Source organism: Hyla sarda, chromosome 1, assembly GCF_029499605.1.
Source record: "Hyla sarda isolate aHylSar1 chromosome 1, aHylSar1.hap1, whole genome shotgun sequence".
NCBI classification, from domain to species: Eukaryota; Metazoa; Chordata; class Amphibia; order Anura; family Hylidae; genus Hyla; species Hyla sarda.
In genome coordinates, this window is record NC_079189.1 from 364,306,388 (window position 1) to 364,332,867 (window position 26,480).

The following is a 26,480-nucleotide window of genomic DNA, read 5'->3' on the forward strand; positions in this document are numbered from 1 at the left end:
CTGAAATGTTCCTCTAGGAAGAGGCTTCTGGCCCTGTTCATTCTGTAGTGCAGGCGCCCAACTGCTAACCTGTACTGTTAATTTTCAATAAAGAAAAAAAAGGCCTAGGAACAACTAGGAAGTTTCATGTGCAAAACTTTCTCATGAAGACATTTAGTGAGAGAGTGCAGATACTGGGGGACATGTATCAAAGATTTTACCCCTGTTTTGTGTGTATATTTTTTTGCGCAAAATTTTGCGCAAGCCCTTTTTTTGTGCATTTTTTTGCGCACGTTTTGGTAGAGCATGTCCTTCAGATGTGGCCGAATCAGGGTACCTTGGAGTGACATCTATAGTACACATGGATTTATTAACTGCGTACTTTTCCTTTACACCAAAAATGTTGCCGCAAGAGCTGTTTTTTTTTGCGCAAATATAAGCCATCTTGGACTTAACGTAGCAAGATGCTCTAAATCATTGATTCTATTTTCCAAAGAGTGGATTGAGGAGATCACTATATTTACCCGCAATTTATGAAGCTCATTGCGCTTGATTGATAAATTTAGCTCTTCTGCTCATAATTTAGAATTCGGGAAAAGGGGTAAAATGCTTCTACTATACACAAATAATGATAGATGTCTCCCACTGAGTATATAGCTCCAAAAGCACTAGGAACACTTCCTATTGATGAACATGACTTGGACTAAACACAAGGCCAAATCAGAATAGTCGTAGAGAGACTTTGTAAATTACTACAACCTGGTGTGACATGGTAACACTGTGCATTCTTAAAGAAACCTCTTGACTAATAAATATTCCAGTAACACTAATGTTGTGTTTCATGCACATGAGGTACATGATATGATTTCTTATTTTGTGATTCGAGCTGTTAATGTTCCAGAGCTGATCAGCTAGCCAGTGTGCAGAATGCCCAAAGAACAGGGGTGGCTGGGGACCGTGCAGATTTCTGGAAGAACCGAGCCCAAAGAGCTGGGGCAAAAAAGAACGCTAAGAAGGGTCGTGATGATGTAACCTCACTCTCATGGATTAGCACCAGATTCCCTTCCTATGAGAAGGTTATGCTGAGGGAAGGTAATGAAATGTATCCTTTTATTCGTTTTTTTTTTTCCTTTTGACCTTGCATGTAACTTTTTCAAACCAGTTCAAGTATATTTTGTAACTTATATCACAGAAGTCCTAGTTTAAAAATGTGCCAGAAACCTGGTGTAAAGTCTAGGATGTTGGCTATTCACCAGCCACAACCCTGCCTGTTGGGCTTGATTGACAGGCTTTTCTCTGTGTGTGTAACATAGAATGTGTCGGCAGATAACAACTTTTCTAAACCCTTTCAATAGTCCTTATCTGATATGAAGGGCAGCCTTATTCCTATCCCATACATACTTAAACTCCTTCAGTATATTCACAGATACCACTTCTGCAGAAGGCTATTCCATGCATCCACTACTCTCTAAGTAATACTTCCTGATATTCATGCAAAATTAGTGCATTCCCCTCTATTTTAACCCGTTTACACAAAATAAGGTACATGTACCCGATGATTAGTGGTGACTTCCCGCATCATGTACCTGATGAGAATAAACTGTCACAGCGCTGCCGTGCTCTGTGACAATTTATCGCGGCTGGCTGTGCTGCGTTCAGATCCTGCGTTAACCCTGTAGACACTGCAGTCACTGTGACCGCAGCGTCTATTAGGGTAACAGAAGAAGGGAGCTCCCTCTGTCACAGATCGGCGCTCTACAAAGTGAAAGCAGAGCGCTGATGGTAACAGATCGATCTTTACCTAAGGTAGAGACTGATCTATCCTATGTCTATTACAGACATAATTCAATGGAGTACAGATGTGTACTCCATTGAATTATGTGTATAATAATAATAATAAAAAAGTAAAAGAAAAGTGAAAATGTGTGTGTGTGTGTGTGTGTATATTATATATATATATATATATATATATATATATATATATATATATATATATATATATGTATGTGTGTATATATATATATATATATATATATATATATATATATATATATATATATATATTACACCCCAAAACACACCCAAAATAGTCAACATGTCCCGCAAAAAAAAGAGTCCTCACACAATTGCGTCAGTGAAAAAATAAAAAAGTTATGGCTCACAGAATACGGCGACTTACAAACGAGATTTTTTTTTTTCTTTTCAAAAAATAGTTTTTATGCTATAAATGAACTAAAATGAAAAAAAGTATATCAACCTGCAGAGTAAAGTTAACATGTCATTTTTACTGCATGATGAACGATCTAAAAAAAAATTTTTTTTTATAAAAAAAAAACGCAGAATAGATTTTTTTATGTATACCACCTCATAAAAAATGTAATAAAAAAACAGTCACACGTACCCCAGAATGGTACTAATGAAAGTGTGAACTTGTCTTCCCAAAAATATTTTTGCACCCCAAGACCTCCCTCTGCGACTTTATATGATGCCAACAAAATATCCTAAACTAAAAGGACACCCCAAAATCCACACAGCACGCCTTCCTGTCTGAGGCCTGTGTGAGAGACACTTAGCGCACAAAGGCCACATATGGGATATTTCTAAATATGTCAGAATTCAGGGAATAAATCTTAAATTGTATTTCTTTGTCAACCCCTACTGTTAGAGAAAAAAATGGATAAAAATTAAAAATCTGCAAAAAAATTAAATTTCTTAATTTCGCCTCCACTTTGCTTTCATTTCTGTGAAACACCTAAAGGGTTAATAAACTTCTTTAATGTCATTCTAACTACTTTAAGGGGTGCAGTTTATAAAATTGGGGTGATTTATGTGGGTATCTAACATACAGGCCCCTCAATTCAACTTCAGAACTGAACTGGTCCCTGAAAAATCAGATATTGAAATTTTCTTGAAAATCTGGAAATCTTCTAACATTCTAAAAAAGTTAATGAAGAATGTTAATCAAATGATGGGAACATAAAGTAGATATAGGGAACATATTGCAGATGTGAATTAATCATTTAATTTGGTGCGGTATACCTATATATCATACAAGCAGAAAATGTAAAGTCTAGAAAAATGCACATTTTTCATTTTTTATTTTTTTTGCAGAATTTTGGATTATTTTACCAAAAAATGCTAAATATATCAATCACAATTGACCACTAATGTAAAGTACAATATGTCATGAAAAAACTGTCTCAGAATCGCTTTCATAAGTGAAAGCATTCCAAAGTTATTAGCAAATAAGTGGACGCATGTCAGATTTTGAAAATTTGCCTTGATCATTAAAGGGGTACTCCGGTGGAAAACTTTTTTTTAATCAACTGGTGCCAGAAAGTTAAACAGATTTGTAAATTACTTCTATTAAACAATCTTAATCCTTCCAGAACTTACTAGCTGCTGAATACTACAGAGGAAATTATTTTCTTTTTGGAACACAGAGCTCTCTGCTGACATCATGACCACAGTGCTCTCCGCTGACATCTCTGTCCATTGTAAGAACTGTCCAGAGTAGGAGAAAATCCCCATAGCAAACATATGCTGCTCTGGACAGTTCCTAAAATGGGCAAATATGTCAGCAGAGAGCACTGTGTTCCAAAAATAATTTCCTCTGTAGTATTCAGCAGCAAATAAGTACTGGAAGAATTACGATTTAGTAGAAGTAATTTACAAATCTGTTTAACAGGCTGTTGAGTAAAGGGGTTAAAATGGTGCCCTCTTGTGGTAGTTTTTATTTTGAACCCCTTAAGGACATACCGGTACGTCCTTGGTCCTGCTCTCCTGATATAACGCGGGGTTACACAGTAACCCCGCGTCATATCACGGCGGGCCCGGCGTCATAGTGAAGCCGGGACCCGCCTCTAATAGCGCGCAGTGCCGATCGCGGCGCCGCGCGCTATTATCCCTTTAGCCGCGCGCTCAGAGCTGAGCCGCGCGGCTAAAAGCGAAAGTTGCCGGCTAGCTCAGTCGGGCTGTTTGGGATAGCCGCGGCTAATCGCGGCATCCCGAACAGCTTACAGGACAGCGGGAGGGCCCCTACCTGCCTCCTCGCTGTCCGATCGCCGAATGACTGCTCAGTGCCTGAGATCCAGACATGAGCAGTCATGCGGCAGAATCGTCGATCACTGGTTTCCTATGAGAAACCAGTGATCAATGATGAAGATCAGTGTGTGCAGTGTTATAGGTCCCTATGGGAGCTATAACTCTGCAAAAAAAAAGTTTAAAAAAAAAGTGAATAAAGATAATTTAACTCCTCCCCTATTAAAAGTTTGAATCACCTCCCTTTTCCAATAAAAAAAAAAACACATGTCCGAATTATGAAAAAATTTATCATTAATTAAACCGCTCGGTCAATGGCGTGCGCGCAAAAAAATTCCAAAGTCCAAAATAGTGCATTTTTGGTCACTTTTTATATCATTTAAAAATGAATAAAATAAGTCCTATCAATGCAAAAATGGTATCGTTAAAAACTTCAGATCACTGCGCAAAAAATGAGCCCTCATACCAACCCAAACACGGAAAAATAAAAAAGTTATAGGGGTCAGAAGATGACAATTTTAAACATATTAATTTTCCTGCATGTAGTTATGATTTTTTCCAGAAGTCCGACAAAATCAAACCTATATAAGGCTGGGTTCACACTACGTTTTCCCCCATACGGGAGCGCATACGGCAGGGGGGAGCTAAAAGCTCGCGCTCCCGTATGTCACCGTATGCGCTCCCGTATGTCATTCATTTCAATGAGCCGACCGGAGTGAAACGTTCGGTCCGGTCGGCTCATTTTTGCGCCGTATGCGCTTTTACAACCGGACCTAAAACCGTGGTTGACCACAGTTCTAGGTCCGGTTGTAAAAGCAAAAATGAGCCGACCGGACCGAACGTTTCACTCCGGTCGGCTCATTGAAATGAATGACATACGGGAGCGCATACGGTGAAGTGTGAACCCAGCCTAAGTAGAGTATCATTTTAATCGTATTGACCTACAGAATAAAGATAAGGTGTCATTTTTACCTAAAAATGTACTACGTAGAAGCCCCCAAAAGTTACAAAACAGCGGGGTTTTTTTTCAATTTTGTCGCACAATGATTTTTTTTCCGTTTCACCGTAGATTTTTGGGCAAAATGACTGACGTCATTACAAAGTAGAATTGGTGGCGCAAAAAATAAGCCATCATATGGATTTTTAGGTGCAAAATTGAAACAGTTATGATTTTTTAAAGGCAAGGAGCAAAAAACGAAAATGCAAAAACTGAAAAGGGGTTAAGGACAAAGGACATAAATGTTCATTCTGGTGCACTGGTACTTAAAGTTTTTTCTTGGAATACCCCTTTATGTATATCAACTGGCTCCAGAAAGTTAAACAGATTTGTAAATTACCTCTATTAAAAAATCTTAATCCTTTCAGTACTTATGAGCTTCTGAAGTTAAGGTTGTTCTTTTCTGTCTAAATCCTCTCTGATGACACCTGTCTTGGGAAACGCCCAGTTTAGAAGAGGTTTGCTATGGGGATTTGCTTCTAAACTGGGTGTTTCCCAAGACACTTGTCATCAGAGAGCACTTAGACAGAAAAGAACAACCTTAACTTCAGAAGCTCATAAGTACTGAAAGGATTAAGATTTTTTAATAGAAGTAATTTACAAATCTGTTTAACTTTCTGGAGCCAGTTGATATATAAAAAAGTTTTTTCCTGGATAACCCCTTTAACGCACCAGGAAGTACATTTACATCCTATACATGAAGCGAGCTCAAGAGATGCGCTTGCTTTATTCACGGCAGGTCTTGAAAGCCAGAGACCCGCAGGTAATGTCAATGATATCAGCGATCATGCTGATGCTTGCCATGATCTATACTGATTCACATAATTGCCTCCAGACCAGAGAAGTAGATTTTCAGATAGAACTGATCAGTGCTATGCATATGCATAGCAGTGATCACTAACCAAAATCTCATGATTGCTATAGATATTCCCCTATGGGGACATAAAAAGTAAAAGTATTTAAAAAAAAAAATTGTGAATAAGCCCCTTCACCAATAACACCCCTCCTTTTTCCATAAAAAAAAAAGTGTAAAAAAATAAACAAACATATATGGTATCGCCGCATGCGTAAATGTCCAATCTATTAAAATGTAATGTTAATGATCCTGTACGGTAAACTGTTTACATTTAAAAATAAGAAAATGCTAAATTTCTGCTTTTTGGTCATATCACATCCCAGAAAAATTAATTTAAGTGATCAAAAAGTCACATATACACAGATGTGATACCAATAAGAAATACAGATCATGGCACAAAAAAAGAGCCCATATACAGGCCCGTATACAAAAATAAAATATGAAAGTTATAAGGGTTAGAATAGACAGATTGTTAAAAAAAGTTTGAGTTTTTTAAAAGTAGTGCAGTAATAGTAAAGAATGTAAACATGGGTGTCAGTTTAATCCTATTGACCCACAGAATAAAAAAAATGTCAGTTTTACAGTAAAATGCACTGTATAAAAACTAAAACCTTCTAAAAGTTGCAAAATTGCGGTTTTCTTTTCAATTTCCTTATAAAATATATATACAGTGGTCCCTCAACATACGATGGTAATTCGTTCCAAACGACCCATCGTTTGTCGAATCCATCGTATGTTGAGGGATCCGTGCAATGTAAAGTATAGGCATCTGTACTCACCTGTCCCCGTAGCTCCGGACCAGGTCCTCACTGCTCCCGCTGCTGTTCCAGGGGCTCCCGATGCTGTCCCGCTGCTCCGGTGTCTTCTTCGCGACCCTCCGGTGTCTTGCGCATCTTCTGCAGGGTCCGGGCCTCGCTTTCTGGTGACGTTATTATGCTGCTGCGCCGGCGTGCGTAGTGACGTAATAACGACGCCGGAAAGCAAGGCCCGGACCCTGGAGAAGATGCGCAAGACACCGGAGGATCGCGAAGTGGTCCCGGAGCAGCGAGGATAGGTAAGTGAACCTGCTGGGGCACATTACACTGCTATCCGACAGCTGCTTAAGCATTTTGCGCTGTCGGATAGCAGTTAATGCGATGGCCCCGACATAAAAAAGCATCGTATGTCGATGCTGACATCGACATGCGATGGCCTCTGAGAGGCCATCGTATGTCGATTTTATCATATGTCGGGGCCATCGTAGGTCGGGGGGTTACTGTATATATAAATGTGTGTGTGTGTGTGTGTGTGTGTGTGTGTGTGTATATATATATATATATGTATATGTATATATAAATATATATATATATATATATATATATATATATATATATATATATATATATATATATATATATATATATATATAAATAAATATTTTTTTTTTTTTTTTTTTTGTGCCATACATTTTATAGTTAAATGAGCGGTTTCATTACAAATTACAATTGGTCACACACAAAACAAGCCCTATATGGATCTATGAATGGAAAATTAAAAGTGCTATGACTCTTAGAAGGCCAGGAGGAAAGAAACCATAATGGAATTAATATACTCTCATCCTTTACTGTGCTGATCCCCTTGTTTAGGGAGAGACCTGTCAATAAAGCTACGTTCTTGGCTAATCTTTAAACTATTTTTTCTCTGAGGTGCATCACCATTTAAAAATAAATTGAATATCATTGTAATGAGGGAGCCTGCACCTTTCATGCTGCTTGTGGTTCTTGCAACATGAAACCCCTGAAAGGTTCCCATTAAAAAGAACATGTCAGGTCCATGGGGCCTCATACACCTACCCCAGGAATGCTATTCTCCTCACCTGTCAGGTGTTTGGACCAGTGTGCGAGGCCCTGGTGATCTGACATGTTCTCTTTAATTCTGGATATTTATTAATATTGCTTTTTTTCTTACAGCTGGCTTTAAAAGACCTGTTGTGGTGTTTGGTCCAATAGCCGATGTAGCTATGGAGAAATTGGCTGCAGATATGCCAGACATATTTCAAATAGCTAGTAAGTTATATGTTTGCTGAGCCATACATCAACGTTACCAGTATTTAGAAATTTGTTTACATACTCCTATTTTGCTATGCAGAGACTGAACCTAAAGATGCTGGCGCGGAAAAATCGAATGGTATAGTGCGGTTAAATACAGTGCGACAGATTATTGAACAGGTGTGTATGAAAACAAAATTGTAAATGCAATACTTCAGTTTTTAACAGTCTTAAGCCTCATGGTTATTTTCTTTTTCATCCCCTTTCACTCTTCTAAATATGGCTATTTGCATAACTTGGGATCTTCAAGCGAATCTGTCAGCAGGGGTGTAAATAGGCAAAAGGCTAGATAGGGCTAGTCATCCTGATTCCAAGTTTATTTTCATAGTCCTTTTTAAAGCAAAGATATAAGCATTTTTGTTATTATGCAAATTAGGCTCAAAAGCTCAGGAGGCATTTCCCAGCATGGCAAGACCCCATTTAAGTCCAACCCATGTTCTTTTGTCTAGCATTCAGATGGGGTTTGTGGATTGGGCGTGGGCAGTAATAAAGAAGACATTTGTCAACCACTGCATTTTTTTTATTTTATTTGACTATGCTACAGGGGCTGTAAAGTTAGTGTAGTTCATTATATAGTGTCTGTACCTGTGTGTGACGGTGGTCTCACAATTCTTCTGTGATTATCGCCCCAATATTTATTTTTAACAGTATACTAAATTACTCAGGTCTCGGGATTTCCCAGGTTGCAGTGCGTCGAGACCTGACATCACTAGTCAGGTGATCAGAGGGAGTCTTTCCTGCTTCAATGGGGGGAGCGACCACTGGGTAGGAGAGAGATCATTCTGTAACAGCTGTAGGCACCCTGATTAAAAAACACTGGTGTATTGCATTGAAGGGTTCACAGGTGTGTTTTAATGGGTGGGGTGGCTGTGTGGGAGAGAGGAAAGTGACCTCATACTTACAAACTATGGAACTCTGGTATGTGTAGTTTAGAGAACGAAATTCAACAGGAAATTCCCAGTTCTGGCAGGTACGTACTACTAAAATCGTCTTATGGTGGATAACCCCTTTAATGCATCTCTATGGGAGAGCTGGAGCGCTGCACTTGGGAATCTCTGGATCTCATACAGAGCTGCATGAAGGAGAGCCGGGGCCCAGGAGATAGGAGATAAGTTTTTATATCCCGGAGTAATTCTTTGTTCACTGTAGTGTACATATATGATATATATTTATATAGTCTAAAAAAAATCATATATATTGTCCATTTTATGCTGTGCTTACACTTAAAGCAACTATTTTCTACTCGTTCCATCCAATGTACTCATGGGAAAAATGGTGTTTGATGTTCACAATCTGTGACAAACACTGATGTGAGCAGAGTATTATCCAGCATCAGTTTGATGATAGGACAGGTACAAGAAGCAATGTGTTTTTTTTCCTGCAATGTGTTGAAGTTAATTCCTTTTCTGTTTACTTTTGTTAAGGATAAACATGCTCTTATGGATGTTACCCCTAAAGCAGTGGACTTGCTCAACTACACTCAGTGGTTCCCTATTGTGGTGTTGTTTAATCCAGACAGCAAGCAGGGAGTAAAGACTATGAGGCAAAGATTGAGCCCAACATCAAATAAAAGTTCTCGTAAGCTGTATGAGCAAGCAAATAAGCTGAAGAAGACGTGTGCTCATCTTATTACAGGTAAATTGGACAAAAACAATTTTATTAATTTGATCCTAGTTTCCGAACAATACAACACTACAAATTACTGCATTTTTTTTTTTAAATCAACTGGTTCCACAAAGTTAAACAGATTTTTAAATTACTTCTATTAAAAAATCTTAATATTTTCAGTATTTTTTAGGGTCTGTATACTACAGAGGAAATGGTTTTCTTTTTGGAACACAGCGCTCTCTGCTTACATCATGATCACAGTGCTCTCTGCTGACATCTCTGTCCATTTTAGGAACTGTCCAGAGCAGCATATGTTTGCTATGGGGATTTTCTTCTTCTCTGGACAGTTCTTACAATGGACAGATATGTCAGCAGAAAGCACTGTGGTCATGATGTCAGCAGAGAGCTCTGTGTTCCAAAAAGAAAACCATTTCCTTTGTAGTGTTCAGCAGCTAATAAGTACTGGAAGGATTAAGATTTTTTAATAGAAGTAATATGCAAATCTAAAGTAAAGGATCTCGTACGTGCACTCACCGCTTAGCGGAGATAGCTGTGTCTCGGGGTCCGGTTCACTGGGTGCTGGGTCTCAGTATCAGCACAGATGTGTGGCGCTCGGAGGCTACTCCGGCAGTTTCGCACGTGAATGCATGCTTCTTCCGGCCTCAAAGTGTAGGCCGGAAGAAGCACGCACTCACTCACATGCAAAACTGCTGGCGTAGCCTCCAAGCGCCACAACCTGCGCTGATGCTGAGACCCAGCACCCCGTGAACCGGACTCTGCAGACGCAGCTATCTCCGCTTAGCGGTGAGTGCACGTACGTGCTCCTTTACTTATGATTTATTGATACTTTACATACTTGTATGTGCACCCTGCAGGAGATATCAAACTAGGTCACCGAGAAAGCGCTGCAGATCATTTAAGGTGAAGTTGCCTCTTGTGTGTTCTCCCCTTTCCTGCCTCACTTTTGTTTAATTTACAAACCTGTTAAACTTTCTGGCACCAGTTGATTTAAAAAAAAAAAAAAAAAGTTTTCTACGGGGAGTACCCCTTTAAACATTCTACAAATACATTGGTACTGCTTTTCCTTTGTGCAGTTAAAATGTAAGTCCAAACTGCCTCCCATTCTGCCCTGATTTGTGTGGATTTGTACATTTGATGCTTAGGATATCCAGTATCCTAAAAACTTTGGATGTTGGATTAATGCTTTTTAAAGTGCAAGTCAAGATTGGCGCAGACAGACGCAGTTGATGCTGGGTGGTGCAGTTGCCAAGGCAACTTTACGATGCCCAGCAAGTTCCATGTGTCTGCACTGATCTGTGCAGAACAGGCGGTAGAGCTTAGGACTTAAGGCTGTTTGAAACTCATTTATCACTGTCCACAGGTTGTAGAATACTGGATATTTTTAACATAAAAAATGTTAGGGGATAAATAGCTGCATCTGCCCTTGCTTCTGTTGCTGCCAACAATTTTTTGTTTCACCCAGGAGGTACCGCCTTCATATTTTTTGTAACTTATAACCCGTTTTAAAATAATCTGTGGCACAATAGTGAATACTGAAGGAAAAAGACCTGTAAAATCTTCACTTACCTTTATCTTTCTGTCCATGTTGTTACATTTAGAAAGGTTGTCCTGGATCATGGAAACATGGCTACTTCAGTAAAACAGCACCACACCTGTCCATTGGTTATTTGAGTTCTGCTATACCATACACGTCTCAGTGACAAATGTAACACTATTTTTTTTTTTAAAGAAAGCCATGTTTTTCTTATTTTGAACAACTTCAAAGTCACTCTCTCGAATACTTTTTAGGTGTGTAATTCTTTTCATTTTGAATAATTTCTATATCTATTACCTTTTACTGACTGTTTCATTCTCCACACAGCCACTATTAATTTAAATTCTTCAAATGACAGCTGGTATGGAAGCTTGAAGGATGTGATCAAAGACCAACAGAGAGAAGCTGTCTGGGTATCAGAAGAAAAGGTACCTATTTTCTTTGTCTTAAGGGTTTTTATCTTATGCAGCAACTTTCTATATTCTATATATAGCAGAGATAAGTTGTGTCAAGTTACTGCATAAGAACCTTACATTAAGTTTCTAGTACACTCAGGGGGGGACATGTATCATTATTTGTGTATGGTAGAAGCAATTTACCCCTTTTCCCGAATTCTAAATTATGAGCAGAAGAGCTAAATTTATCAATCAAGCGCAATGAGCTTTATAAATTGCGGGTAAATATAGTGATCTCCTCAATCCACTCTTTGGAAAATAGAATCGATGAGTTAGAGCATCTTGCTATGTTAAGTCCAAGATGGCTTATATTTGCGCAAAAAAAAAAAAAATAGCTCTTGCGGCAACATTGTTGGTGTAAAGGAAAAGTACGCAGTTAATAAATCCATGCGTACTATAGATGTCACTCCAAGGTACCCCGATTCGGCCACATCTGGAGGACATGCTCTACCAAAACGTGCGCAAAAAAAGGGCTTGCGCAAAATTTTGCGCAAACAAATACACACAAAACAGGGGTAAAATCTTTGATACATGTCCCCCAGGGTGTTGAAACTGATAAGATGTGCCGATTACTCAGTGACAGACAACTTAGCATTGCAGTGATTTCTTCTGCCCAGCAAGGACATGCTAGGGCATGGAAGCATCTGCGAGAGAGTTGTTTTCAGGTTTGTATGCCTCATGAGGTTGGGCACTATATAATAGGTACGGTATTGGACTGCCTTCAGTACAATTTGACTTATGGTAATAATTGCTGTTTATTACATAATAAAACATAACTTTATAAGAGCCCTATGCACATGGAGATATTTATAATTTGCACCATGAAAATCAAGAATAAAATAGCATTATATGTAAGGGAGGACATGCGTACCAACAATTGACAATTTTGTGCAGCTTGCTCCATCTGATTAAATATAGTGGACTGCATACCTCATTTACTTCTAGTGGGGGATTAATGGGGTGTTTTACCTATTGCGAGATTTACTCATGGATCATATCCACACATTTTCCCATAGGCCACAGGGTTACATGGGGACTGTTTAAATGAATGTTACTTTGTGGCGCACTGTCCTGGCTCCTACACTGCTCATAATAACTCATGCTGACTTGACTGTATATAGTTTTGCTGTTGGTGAAACCAAATTATTTTAATTTCTGCTCTTTTTTTCTATGAAATCCATAGGCAGATGGAATAGATGAGGATGATGACCGAATGTCATACCTGACTGCAATGGGAGCTGACTACTTAAGTTGTGACAGCAGACTAATAAGTGACTTTGAAGACACTGATGGAGAAGGTGGGGCCTATACGGACAATGAGCTGGATGAGGTTGTGGAGGATCCGTTACCAGTTTCAGCTATTAGCCGGTCATCTGAACCTGTACAATCTGAAGAGGTATGTTAAAGGGTTTGTAAATATAGCATATTATTTACTTATGACAGCATTGTGATTTAAAAACGTCCATATATTTATTTTGCTCTTGATACAAATATGTCAAATTATGATCAGACTAGTTACCTAGAAGACAACAACGTTGTCTCATAGCATTTAACAATATTTATCTATTTAAAGCATGTGACAGCATGCCATATATAGGCAAATTTTTATCGGTGGTAGTCTTAACCAGAATACTGAAGTCTTAACAGACAGTGTAAAGTCTGGTCTTATTACAGTGATCCGTCAAGTTAAAATATTAATCGGTTCCAGAACGACCATTGTATGATGAAACCATTGTATGTTGAGACCATAACTCTATGGAAACCTGGTAATTGGTTCTGAAGCTACCACAATGTCATTAAAAAAATAGGAAAAAGTGAGGATTCAACAAAAATAAGTAGATAAATAATCCAGAGAAAGCAAGTCCCTACATATAGTCATGGCCATAAATGTAGGCACCCCTGAAATTTTTCTAGAAAATGAAGTATTTCTCACAGAAAAGGATTGTAGTAACACATGTTTTGCTATACACATGTCTAGACCAAAAAAGGGAGGAAAAAAAGCACATTGGACATAATGTCACACCAAACTCCAAAAATGGGCTGGACAAAATGATTGGCCCTTAACATAATATTTGGTTGCACACCCTTTGGAAAAAATAACTGAAATCAGTCACTTCCTATAACGATCAATAAGCTTCTTACACCTCTCAGCCAGAATGTTGGTCCACTCTTCCTTTGCAAACTGCTCCAGGTCTCTCTTATTGGAAGGGCTTCTTTTCCCAACAGCAATTTTAAGATCTCTCCACAGGTGTTCAATGGGATTTAGATCTGGACTCATTGCTGGCCACTTCAGAACTCTCCAGCGCTTTTTTGCCATCCATTTCTGGGTGCTTTTTGGCATATGTTTGGGGGTCATTGTCCTGCTTGAAAACCCAAGATCTCGGATGCAAACCCAGCTTTGTGACACTGGGCTGTACAGTGTGACCCAAAATCCATTGGTAATCCTCAGATTTCATGATGCCTTGCACACATTCAAGGCACCCAGTGCCAGAGGCAGCAAAACAACCCCAAAACATGATTGAACCTCCACCATATTTCACTGTAGGTACTGTGTTCTTTTCTTTTGTAGGCCTCATTCCATTTTCGGTAAATAGTAGAATGATGTGCTTTACCAAAAAGCTTTTTCTTGGTCTCATCTGTCCACAAGATGTTTCCCAGAAGGATTTTGGCTTACTCAAGTTCATTTTGGCAAAATGTAGTCTTGCTTTTTTATGTCTGTGTCAGCAGTGGGGTCCTCCTGGGTTTCCTGCCATAGTGTTTCATTTTATTTAAATGTCGACAGTTTGCGCTGACACTGATTCTCCCTGAGCCTGCAGAACAGCTTAAATATTTTTGGAACTTGTTTGGGGCTGCTTATTCACCATCCGGACTATCCTTCGTTGACACCTTTCATAAATTTTTATCTTCCGTCCACACCAAGGGAGATTAGCCACAGTTCCATGGGTTCTTGATAATGTTGCGCACTGTGGACAAAGGCAAATCTAGATCTCTGGAGATGGACTTGTAACCTTGAAATTGTTGACATTTTTCCATAATTTTGGTTCTCAAGTTCTCAGACAGTTCTTTCCTCCTCTTTCTGTTGTCCATACTTAGTGTGACACACAGAGATGCACAATGCAAAGACTAAGTGAACTTCTCTCCTTTTTCTGCTTTCAGATGTGATTTTTTATATTGCCCACACCTGTTACTTGCCCCAGGTCAGTTTAAAGGAGCATAACATGCTTGAAACAATGTTATTTTTCCACAATTTTGAAAGCGTGCCAATAATTTTGTCCAGCCAATTTTTGGGGTTTGGTGTGACATTCATTTTCTAGAAAAAAAAATTCAGGGGTGCCAATGGCCATGACTGTATAAAAGTAAGAAAGATCTGCTGGGAGCTGTAAATCACTGTCTATGTAGAGGACAGGAGCTTCATCAGGGTCCTGTACAGTACATGCAGTGTCCTAAAAGTGTCAAATGTAGCCGTCCTTACCTGGTGTCCAAAGGAGCAGCTAACTGTGGCATAGGTTAATAGTACAGAACATGTAATATCCCCCTGTACTGTAGGGGGCGCTACCAGACAGGAATTCAGTGCAAACACTAAATTTTACCAGTGAATGTCCATTCTAATTGGTCGGTTCTTCCAGCCATTGACATGTTTCACAGATCTGGACTGTCCGTAGCATTGTATGTTGAGTCTGGTTTCAAGTTACAATGGTCCAGAAAAGACCATTGTATGTTGAAACTATTGTATGTTGAGCCCATTGTAAGTTGAGGGATCACTCTACTAGCGCCCAGTTATCTATGAACATTTTCAGCAGCATTCTAATAAACAGAAGTACTATAAAGAAATATGCCATAACTAACTGCATTCACACACTATTTGTGAGAATAACTGCTCAGTATTATTGCTTTTTAATGGTTCTAGTTGCATAGTCTATAGGCATATATAGTTTATAAGCTTTGACACAAGAAATCGATAATCAAGCTATAGCTGCAGTTCACAGCAATACATTGAGTTGTGATGAATCAAGTGCTACAAAGAGACACAGGTCAGTATCCTTGGCTTTAGCATACTGAAAGGTTGAAATCTAAAGTGTCCATTAAATTCCGCTAGGAAAAAGGTAAAGGTGGGGTTCACTTGGCTATTTCTGTTTGATCCAAGGGCAGCCAAACACTCTGAGATATAGACTACAGTTATTGATCACAGCCTTGGGATACTTTGAGCTCAGCTCCCCAAGTTCAATAGAATTTCTTTGATCTTGTATCCCCTCTGTCCTGGCGCTTGGTCCCCTGCAGATCACGGAGGGGTAGGGGTAATTTCTATAAGGAGGAGTGACATATGCCCTTACCCTCAATCAAGGAACTTTCACCCTTCTTCTCATAGCATCCTTTTGATTAGGGGTACTACCTGGGAATGTTAAGAAACACTAATGTAGATCACTGTTAAATTGTTAAAGTGAGTAGCCTTAAAAATCCTGCAGAATAATAGTTTTGTTGTAAATGATTTTTCAGGCTGTAGTTAAACCCATGCCTGAACCAAGAAGTCACATGAAAAGAGCTGGCAGCAGAGAAGTCCTCCGAGAGCCAAGCCCTCCTCCATTTAAACCAGAACCACCAAAGGTATACTCCAGGAATTGCATAAACCGTGTAGCTCGCAGGACCAAAGGGGACAGAGATGCCCTTGAAATCAAGATAGGTGCGAATCACAGAGGTGGGACCGGCATCTAGGGGACATTTTATGGTATATCATGTGGATGTTCCATAAATGTCCCAGATAGAAATACCTCTGTAAGGCCCCTTTCACAATATAAAGTTGTTTTGTTAAAAGATCCATTATAAACATCCCTTAGATAAGCCTTAAAAATGGATGTTAAACGTCCATTACAAAATTCCATTCAAGTCTCTGGGATTTTTTGATTATCCGTTATAGCCTGTCATGAATAATGGATGTTATTTGACGGAAGAAAAAACAGCACATGCAGTAATTTTTCTTCTGTCACAAGAAACGGGTAAATTATCGGCCGTTATTTTTAACATTGAAGTCTATGGCTGACGGATGAGCCTTTATGTCATCAGTTTGCACCCAGTTTATAATATCTGTTATTACGTCGGAGCATGCTCAGAAGAGGTAACCTCAGCAGACTCCTGCAGTGCTGAGGGACTACTACTCCCATCATGGAACAGACTTTTTCTTTAGCTCCTTATTTTAAATTAGAGTCTCATCTCATGGACCAGCAGTAAATAGACATTACTAGATCTCCCTATCAAAGGTTGTGTAATAGCCAGTGTTTTTGTATTGTTGTTTACAGGTAAAGCCTCTAGGCAAAGATGATCTTTATGATATGCCTCGCAGTTATGATGCGAAACGAAGCAGCTCCAGTGTAGCCAGCAGTGAAACCTCAGGTGCATCTGCCAAAGCTATGCCCCCTCCTGTTGCTGCTAAACCTGTGATTGGTGGGAAGCCAATACTGAAACCTCCTGTTACAATAACCACCTCAACTGGAATTGAAGATGATTACCAGGAAGAGGAAGTGTTAAATCCTCCTAAGTCTGTATTGGGAAAAGTGAAAATATTTGAGAAAATGGATCACAGTGCAAGGCAACAAAGGATACAGGAACTACATGAAGCACAAAATGCACGGGTAAAAAAAAATATGCCTGTAACAGTCACATAAGGGAACATTTATGTATTTGTTTTTTTTTTACATAAAAAATTGGTAAACATTCTGTCTAAGGCTATGTTCAGACAGCAAAATTTCCACAATTACACACAAGTTCTGTTCAGCAGAGCAGAATTTGTGTTCTCAGAACACAAAATTCTGCCAAAATTAAAGTACCATTGAGCTCGTTGGGATTCCGCTGCAGAATTCTGCAAAATATACGACTGATTTTATATTTTTGTGGAAAGCGGAATGCCCACCGCAGGAATTCCACTATGTGAATGGGACAGCGGAATCCCTTTGAAGTGAATTTACAGTAAAATTCCGCAGAATTCTTTCGCAGATTTCCGCACGAAAATTCCGCCATCTGAACATAGCTTAAGGCTGGGTTTACATTACCATTGTGCAGTACATTGCACGTATATGATGGCAACCTTTCAAACCACAACAAGATGCCAACTTATATGTACACATACAGACCCGGGCATACATTTGGGTTATTTCTTTAATATATGCCTGTTTTTATTCAGACTTAAAAGTGTGCTGTGCTGTGCTTTTGAGTCCGAGTAAAAACATGTATATGGTAAGAAAATGACCCAAACATAGTTACTAGTTGACTACATTGAAGCCATTAAAGACAATGAGACCCATGTCTGTACGTGCACATCGTCAGCATCCCCTTTTGCTGGGTTGCCGACGTATAAAAGCAACATATTGCACAATCATAATGTAAACCCAGTCTAGCATAAACATTTCTTAAGCTCCTCCCTCCCCAGGACTTACTGGTACGTCCTTGATGCGGGTACATACCCATACGTCCTACCTATATCTTGCTCTGTGCAGCATATGACCACTGCATCTTTAGGACTGGCAGGGAGAGGAGGCTTTGCCGGTCCCCCATCGGTGGCCATGCAATGCGAACGAGGCTTCCAAATGATTGGCATGGCGTCCAGAGGCCAGATGATTGCTTCCTATCTGCCAGGTATAGAAGCTAGTTATACTATACTGCAGTGCAGTTGTACTGCAGAGTAGTATAGCAGCAAAAAGTAAAAAGTATTAAAATAAAAAGAAATTCAATACAAAAATAAACGGGAAGAAAAAAAAAATCCCAAAAAGACCTCATCAAAAAAAAAAATATATATATATGGTATTGCCTCCTACGTAACAACTTGTATTATAAATTAATGGCCCCAAAAATGCCTACCAATAAAAAGTATAGCTCGTCATGCAAAAAAAATAAAAAAAAACCTCACACATTGCGGTTGGACAAAAAATTATAGGGCGGTCAGAACATGGCAACACTAAAAGAGGGAACAAAAAGGATTTTGTTGTGAAAAGAAAAAACATAAAAAGTATATAAATTGTGAATCTCCATAATCGTACTGACCTAAAGAATAAAGATAACACAATTTTCTCTATCTGCTCCATTGGGGGGACACAGACCTTGGGTATATATATGCTGTTGTTGCTAGGAGACTTGACACTAAGGAAATCAAAAAAGTCGGCTCCTCCCAGCAGGATATACCCGCCTACAGAGCCTGAGGTAATCAGTTTTAGCTTAGTGTCGCAGGCGATGGACACTAGTCTAGGGTTCTCCCCAGACTTGGTCTAACATTTTTTTATTTTTCCAGAATAGGGACGTTTAGTTTTTCTTATTCCCTTTTATTTTCCTATTTTTCAGGTGGGGTCTCAGGAACATAGCGTTCACTGTTTCCCCATTTGTGATTGAGGGGGCACAGGCATCGTGGATGTACTGTCAACCCCCTCTCGCCAACGGCCAGCGCCTGGGGTTGTACCTCATGGGTCCGGGTCCCCCACCTTTCCCTGCTCGTCTCGCTTTTCAAGCCCGGCATGATGCAGGTGACAAAAAAGCTGGCTGAAGACTTCATGACTGAAGACTTCATAAGGTGAGTTCTTGAGATTGAGCTGCTGGAGACCCCCTGTTTTGGTCTCACTTCTTTTTATTTTATCTAGTTAGGGGTCCCTATTGGGCAAGGGCTCCCTAACATTTATTGGGGGCACTTAGGTAATGCAGGGGGCTAAAAGGAGTCAGTGGTGTAGGACTGTGTGTTTGTATTCACTTTTGGCAGCTATTCAGCAGCCGCGGTTGCCTTTTCACTTCAGCATTTCCTCTGTGCTCTGGCCGCGTCGTGTGCCGACACGGCCGGGGCGCAGTTTGCTTTCACTTTCGCAGCGGCTCGCTGCGGCGGCATTCTCGCTCGCTCCCGTTCCCCTGCACTCACATATGCTTCGGGGATGGGAGCGGGCGTCATTATTAGCCGGCATCTTTCTTTCCCGGTAGAGTTCGTGCCCTTGGGAGAGCGCGAATCTCTGTAGCCAATGGAAACTGTGCAGGGGTCTGTTAGCCAATCAGAGGCGCCTCAGTCTAATCCGGCCCCTCTTTTCTGATTGGTCCGGCCATCCCTGCCTGTTTTCTCTCTCCTTTCTCGTTACTTTCCTCACAGCAGCTGACTGGTGGGGGACACGGACGCTGGTGAGGCTGTTTTATTTTACTCATGAACGAGCCCAGAACTGTTCCTCCCTCTAAGCAGGTACCTGGGGCCCTGGTCACCTACTATTCTTGTAAGGGCTGCAACTCCAAAATGTCTAGGACTGCTGAACCCACTTGTTCCGCCTGCACCACTGCACCTCCTGACCCCCCTGGTATTCCTATTCAGGATGCTCCCCCAGACCCAGTGAGCTCTGCTGCCCCTCCAATATGGGTGTCTTCCCTCTCGCAGTCTATCACTGACTTGGCGAAGGTCTCACGCTCCGTGGTGACTGCCTTAGAGAGGTCCTCCTTACTCCGTTCCTCAAGAGAGTCTCGCTCTCCCTCACCCTATGTTAAACGCTCTCACAAGTGTAATAGGGGTCATTCCTCTGACTCCTCTCCGGAGTCTTTGTACAGACGTAGGCGCTCCCCTCATGGGCATCGTCCCTCTGCTACGTCTTCCCGCAGGCGTCTCTCTTCTAGAAGTCGCTCCCCGAGTCGCCATTCTGAGTCCCCAGAGCGGCGCACCAGGTCAGTGTCTCCTTCTAAAGCTGCCTCCACCCGTTCTCACTCCCCTGGAGAACTAGTTGATGAGGCTTTTGCTTCTGCCTCTGATTCAGAAGACCGCACAGACATGACCGACACATTGGACTCATTGGTTTTGGCCATAAGAGGCACCTTTCACCTAGAGGACCCAGGAACTTCGGACACTGTCCCAGAAGTTTCCTTTAATCGTGCCCGTCCGGCACCCAAGATGTTCAGCTCCCATGCTGAATTTGAAGCCTTGCTGGAGTCTGGCACCCTGACAAAAGGTTTCAAGAAGCAAAGAAGGTTCAAGCGCGTTATGCCTTTGCTAAGGACCTCATTGCCCGGTGGACTTCACCTCCTACGGTGGACCCACCAGTCTCCCATCTATCTAAGACTACTAACCTGCCTTTGCTCGATGCTGCTTCATTTAAGGATCCAGCGGACAAAAAGGTGGAGACCTTGGCCAAATTTGCCTTTGAGGCTGCGGGTTCATGTCTTCTCCCTGCTTTTGCCTCTGCCTGGGTTTCCAAGGCCCTTACGATCTGGGTTTCCCGACTCCGTTAGGGCCTTTCTTCTGGGGCTTCCTGGCCGACTTAATTCTCCTGCTTTCTAAAGCGGGAGATTTTCTATGCTCTGCTTCCATGCAGTTGGCCTGCTGTGCTGCTTTTGCCATGGGTAACCTTGTGGCTCTCCGTAGATCCGCGTGGCTCAAAGCCTGGGATGCGGACGCAGCCTCTAAGAAGTCTCTCACTGAGCTTCCTTTTACTGGCTCTCGGCTTTTTGGTAAGCGCCTTGATGAGATCATCTCGGAAGCCACGGGAGGGAAGAGTTCCTTATTACCTCAAAATAAGGCCCGCAGTACTACCTCCCGCCGTAAATCTACCTCCTTTCGGACTTTCGGGGTCACGAAGGGGGCCAGGCAGGTGCCTTCTCGGGACAAAAAGGCTCCCTTCTTCCAGACTCGCCCATCCTGGAAATCGGATAGCCGTTCGGGCCGCTTTGAGGCCAAGGCGGGTACTCGCAAACCTACCTCTGCCTGAAGGGATGCCCCCACCCGCAGATTTTTCTCGGGTGGGAGGTCATCTGTTGCTCTGCCGGGATGTCTGGACCACAGATGTACAGGACTCCTGGGTCAGAGATTTGGTATCCAACGGTTACCGGATCGATTGGCCTCTCTTCCAAAGGATCGTTTTTAGCTTTCCCGAGCCCCGCGGTCTCCCTCCCTGCAAAGGCCTTTCGGTGTGCGCTTCAGTCCCTCCTCATTCAGGGGGTCATTGTCCCGGTTCCCCCCGGGGAATGCTTTCGAGGTTTTTATTCCAACCTCTTTGTAGTTCCCAAGAAAGGGGGTTCAGTACGCCCCATCTTATATCTTAAGCTTTTCAACCGGCACCTCCTCCTGCGCCACTTCCGCATGGAGTCTCTCTGTTCGATCGTGGCGACCATGGATCAGGGTGAGTTTCTTTCTTCAGTGGACGTCAGGGACGCCTACCTCCATGTTCCGATTTTTCCAGGACACCAGCGGTTCCTCCGCTTTGCTGTTCCGGAGGGACATTTCCAGTTTGTGGCTCTCCCCTTCGGCCTAGCAACAGCTCCGAGGGTATTTACAAAGGTCCTTGCGCCGGTGATCGGCCTGCTATGGACAAGGGGGGGTCTCAGTGATTCCTTACTTGGACGACCTTCTAATCAAGGCCCCGTCCAGGGACCAGAATCTAGAGAGTCTCACCCTCACTATTCAGGCCCTATCTGGCTTCGGTTGGTTGGTCAATCGGGACAAGTCCAACCTATCCCCCACTCAGTCCCTGGTTTTTCTAGGACTTCAGTTCGACACCCAATCCGCTCGGGTTCACCTCCCGCCGGACAAGCGGGTGACCCTTCTGTCGGGGTTCGTATACTCAGGACCCCCTCCCCTGTGTCCATTCTCTTTTGCATGGAAGTCCTGGGTCGGATGATGGAGGCCGTTCCCTTCGCTCAGTTTCATTTTCGACCCCTTCAACTCGCGATTCTATCCTGGTGGGACAGGTCTCCCTTGTCCCTCGATCACAAGATTGTACTTCCTCGGACATCTCGCCGCTCCCTTCTGTGGTGGCTCTGCTCCCCACCACTTCTTCAGGGGTGGTCCCTTCATCCGGAGGTATTTGAAGAGATCTGCGAACTCTGGGGAACTCCATATGTGGACCTCTTTGCATCCCGCCAAAACCAGAAGGTTCCCCTCTTCGTATCGAAGTCGCGGGATCCTCGTGCTCTGGCAGCGGATGCACTGGTGATTCCTTGGTCGGGGTTCACCCTACCTTATCTGTTCCCTCCTCTTCCTCTCCTTCCCAGGGTCCTAAGGAAGCTCAAAGCGGAGGGGATTCCCGCCATTCTCGTGGCTCCAGATTGGCCTCTGAGGGCGTGGTACGCCGACGTCGTCCGGCTCCTGGACGACGTTCCGCTGCGCCTTCCTCTTCGTCCAGACCTTCTCTCTCAGGGTCCTCTGTGCCACCCCAATTTACCGTCGCTGCATTTGACAGCGTGGCGGTTGAGACCTCGGTACTAAGGACTCGTGGCTTCTCAACACATGTGATTCGCACCATGCTCAAAATGCGCAAGCCCTCTTCCGCGAAGATATACCACCGTACATGGTGGTCTTATTTTCGTTGGTGTGAGTCTCAATCTCTTTCTCCAGTGGTGTTCTCCCTTCCCCAACTCATTTCATTTTTGCAGTCAGGGCTGGAACAGCAATTAGCTCTCAGCTCTTTAAGGGGTCAAGTTTCGTCCCTTTCCATTCTTTTCCAACGCCCTCTGGCAACTGATTCTCATGTTCGGACCTTCCTTCAAGGAGTGACCCATGCGGTTCCTCCTTACAGGTCTCCTATACCTCCTTGGGATCTGAATTTGGTACTTGGCGCACTACAGGGCGTGCCCTTTGAACCCCTCAGGGAGGTTTCCCTTCGTCTCCTTTCCTGGAAGGTGGTGTTTCTTATGGCAATTACCTCCATCAGACGGGTCTCGGAATTGGCGGCTCTTTCTTTTTCGTCCAGTTCCTTCTTTTTTACATAAGGTGGTTTCTGCCTTCCACCTGTAATGAGCATATTGTCCTCCCGTCCTTTTGTCCTGCTCCATCTCATCCCGGGGAGCGTTTGCTTCATAACCTTGATGTGGTACGGGCAGTGCGCACCTACCTCTCTGTTACGTCTTCTTTTCGTCAATGTGATTCCTTTTTTGTATCTACGGACGGTCACCGTAAGGGTCTCCCTGCTTCCAAGGTAACCTTTCGCGGTGGATCAGGTCTGCCATTTCAGAAGCTTACCGTTGCAGGAGGAAGACCCCTTCTTTCAGGGTTTCAGCTCACTCCACGCGTTCTGTCGGCGCTTCCTGGGCTCTCCATAACAGAGCTTCAGCCTCTCAAGTCTGTAAGGCGGCTACCTGGTCGTCCTTGCACACTTTTACTGAATTCTACCAGGTTCATACCTTTGCATCCGTGGATGCTAGTCTGGGCCGTAAGGTGTTGCAGGCGGCGGTGGCCCAGCCTGCCCCTTGATTATTTTCTGTGCCCACCCTAGGGATGGCTTTGGTACGTCCCAAGGTCTGTGTCCCCCAATGGAGCCGACAGAGAAAAAGGGATTTTTGTCTTACCGTAAAATCCTTTTCTTGGAGGATCCATTGGGGGACACAGCTGCCACCCTTTCTTTGGTGTTCAGGTTTTGGTTACCTGTCCGAGAGTGTGTTCTGGTTACCTCGGACTGGTCTTGGTTTTTTGCCTCTCGGTCCTCTTCTATTGCTTGGGGACTAAACTCAGGCTCTGTAGGCGGGTATATCCTGCTGGGAGGAGCCAACTTTTTTGGTTTCCTTAGTGTCAAGTTTCCTAGCAACAACAGCATATACCCAAGGTCTGTGTCCCCCAATGGATCCTCCGAGAAAAGGATTTTACGGACAAAAATCCCTTTTTTACTGCACAGCGAACTACATAAATGCCATTTAAAGAATTTCAAATATAGAATAATGCTAGTTTCTAAAATTTTTCACAATATTTTGGTGTTTTTCACAAAAACAAATCATTCCAAAGTACCACATAAACAGACACATGTCAAATTTGAAAAAATGGAGCTTGGTCATTAACCCCTTAACGACGCAGGACGTATATTTACGTCCTGCGCCGGCTCCCGCCATATGAAGCGGGATCGCGCCGCGATCCCGCATCGTATCGTGTCGGTCCCAGCGCTCATCAACGGCCGGGACCCGCGGCTAATACCACACATCGCCGATCGCGGCGATGTGCGGTATTAACCCTTTAGAAGCGGCGGTCAAAGCTGACCGCCGCTTCTAAAGTGAAAGTGAAAGTGACCCGGCTGCTCAGTCGGGCTGTTCGGGACCGGCGTCCCGAATAGCTGACAGGACACCGGGAGGGCCCTTACCTGCCTCCTCGGTGTCCGATCGGCGAATGACTGCTCCGTGCCTGAGATCCAGGCAGGAGCAGTCAAGTGCCGATAACACTGATCACAGGCGTGTTAATACACGCCTGTGATCTGTGTAAAAGATCAGTGTGCGCAGTGTTATAGGTCCCTATGGGACCTATAACACTGCAAAAAAAATGTAAAAAAAAAAAGTGTTAATAAAGTGTTAATAAGTGTTAATAAAGGTCATTTAACCCCTTCCCTAATAAAAGGTCATTTAACCCCTTCCAATAAAAAAATAAAAGTGTAAAAAAAATAAAATAAACATATGTGGTATCGCCGCGTGCGCGCCGCGTGCGTAAATGTCCGAACTATAAAAATATATAATTAATTAAACCGTACGGTCAATGGCGTACGCGCAAAAAAATTCCAAAGTCAAAAAAAGCGCATTTTTGGTCACTTTTTATACCATTAAAAAATGAATAAAAAGTGATCAAAAATTCCGATCAAAACAAAAATCATACCGATAAAAACTTCAGATCACGGCGCAAAAAATGAGTCCTCATACCGCCCTGTACGTGGAAAAATAAAAAAGTTATAGGGGGTCAGAAGATGACATTTTTAAACGTATACATTTTCCTGCATGTAGTTATGATTTTTTCCAGAAGTGCGACAAAATCAAACCTATATAAGTAGGGTATCATTTTAACCGTATGGACCTACAGAATAATAAGGTGTCATTTTTACCGAAATATGCTCTGCCTAGAAACAGAAGCCCCCAAAAGTTACAAAATGGAATTTTTACTTCGATTTTGTCGCACAATGATTTTTTTTTCCGTTTCGCCGTGAATTTTTGGGTAAAATGACTAATGTCACTGCAAAGTAGAATTGGCGACGCAAAAAATAAGCCATAATATGGATTTTTAGGTGGAAAATTGAAAGGGTTATGATTTTTAAAAGGTAAGGAGGAAAAAACAAAAGTGCAAAAACGGAAAAACCCTGAGTCCTTAAGGGGTTAAAGTAAAAAAAAAAAACAGTCCTGCGTCATTAACTGTAGAAACTGAAAAAAATACCCTTAGATGGCGCTGCGGCTCCTTCAGAATGATGGAATAGGACCAAAGCTTAGTTTAAGGTCCACAGTGGAACCATTTTTATAAGTTACATAAAAAAAAAAAAAAAATGAGATGACTCGTTTTGGGAGGATCCCTCCCTTCCTCAGATCAGGATACCATACAGTGAACATGCTTACATATAAATACATTTAAAAAAAAAAAAAAAATTACAGGTAGGGGGCGGAGTCAATGACATCATAGCATACCAGAAGGCATTCAAACCTTATTAAACAAAGTATAATCACATTTGCATATGATAATAACATGATACAATGCTCATAGCAGATGTTTAAACCTTAGAAATACCGTATATGCCGGCGTATAAGATGACTTTGCATATAAGACGACCCCCAAATTTTACAGTTTAAAATATAGAGTCTGGGATATACTCGCCATATAAGACTGCCCCTCCTACCGCGATGTACGGTACCTTGTAGTTCCCCCCCCCCCCCACATTAGGTAGGCAGTATAGTTCCCCCACAATAGTAGGCAGCTCCCCCACAATAGGTCGGGAGTTACCCCACATTAAGTCAGCAGTTCCCCCACATTAGTAGCAGTTCCCCCACATTAGTAGCAGTTGCCCCACATTAGTAGGCAGCTCCCCCCACATTAGTAGGCAGCTCCCCCCACATTTGTAGGCAGCTCCCCCCACATTGGTAGGCAGCTCCCCCCAAATTGGTAGGCAGCTCACCCCACATTGGTAGGCAGCTCACCCCACATTTGGGCGGCAGCTCACCCCACATTTGGTCGGCAGCT

General features: G+C 42.3%; 1 protein-coding gene across 3 annotated transcripts in view; it reads left to right on the forward strand.

Moving 5' to 3' along the window:
* Window positions 1–26,480, forward strand: part of LOC130274696 (tight junction protein ZO-2-like) — a 192,671-nt gene that overhangs the window by 159,109 nt on the left and 7,082 nt on the right. For all 3 annotated transcript variants that reach the window (XM_056523053.1, XM_056523051.1, XM_056523052.1), the window contains 8 exons: window positions 881–1,071; window positions 7,823–7,918; window positions 8,001–8,080; window positions 9,385–9,595; window positions 11,451–11,551; window positions 12,762–12,974; window positions 16,073–16,180; window positions 16,870–17,202. In XM_056523053.1, the coding sequence (XP_056379028.1) occupies window positions 881–1,071; window positions 7,823–7,918; window positions 8,001–8,080; window positions 9,385–9,595; window positions 11,451–11,551; window positions 12,762–12,974; window positions 16,073–16,180; window positions 16,870–17,202 (1,333 nt within the window). The remainder of the gene's footprint in view (window positions 1–880; window positions 1,072–7,822; window positions 7,919–8,000; window positions 8,081–9,384; window positions 9,596–11,450; window positions 11,552–12,761; window positions 12,975–16,072; window positions 16,181–16,869; window positions 17,203–26,480) is intronic.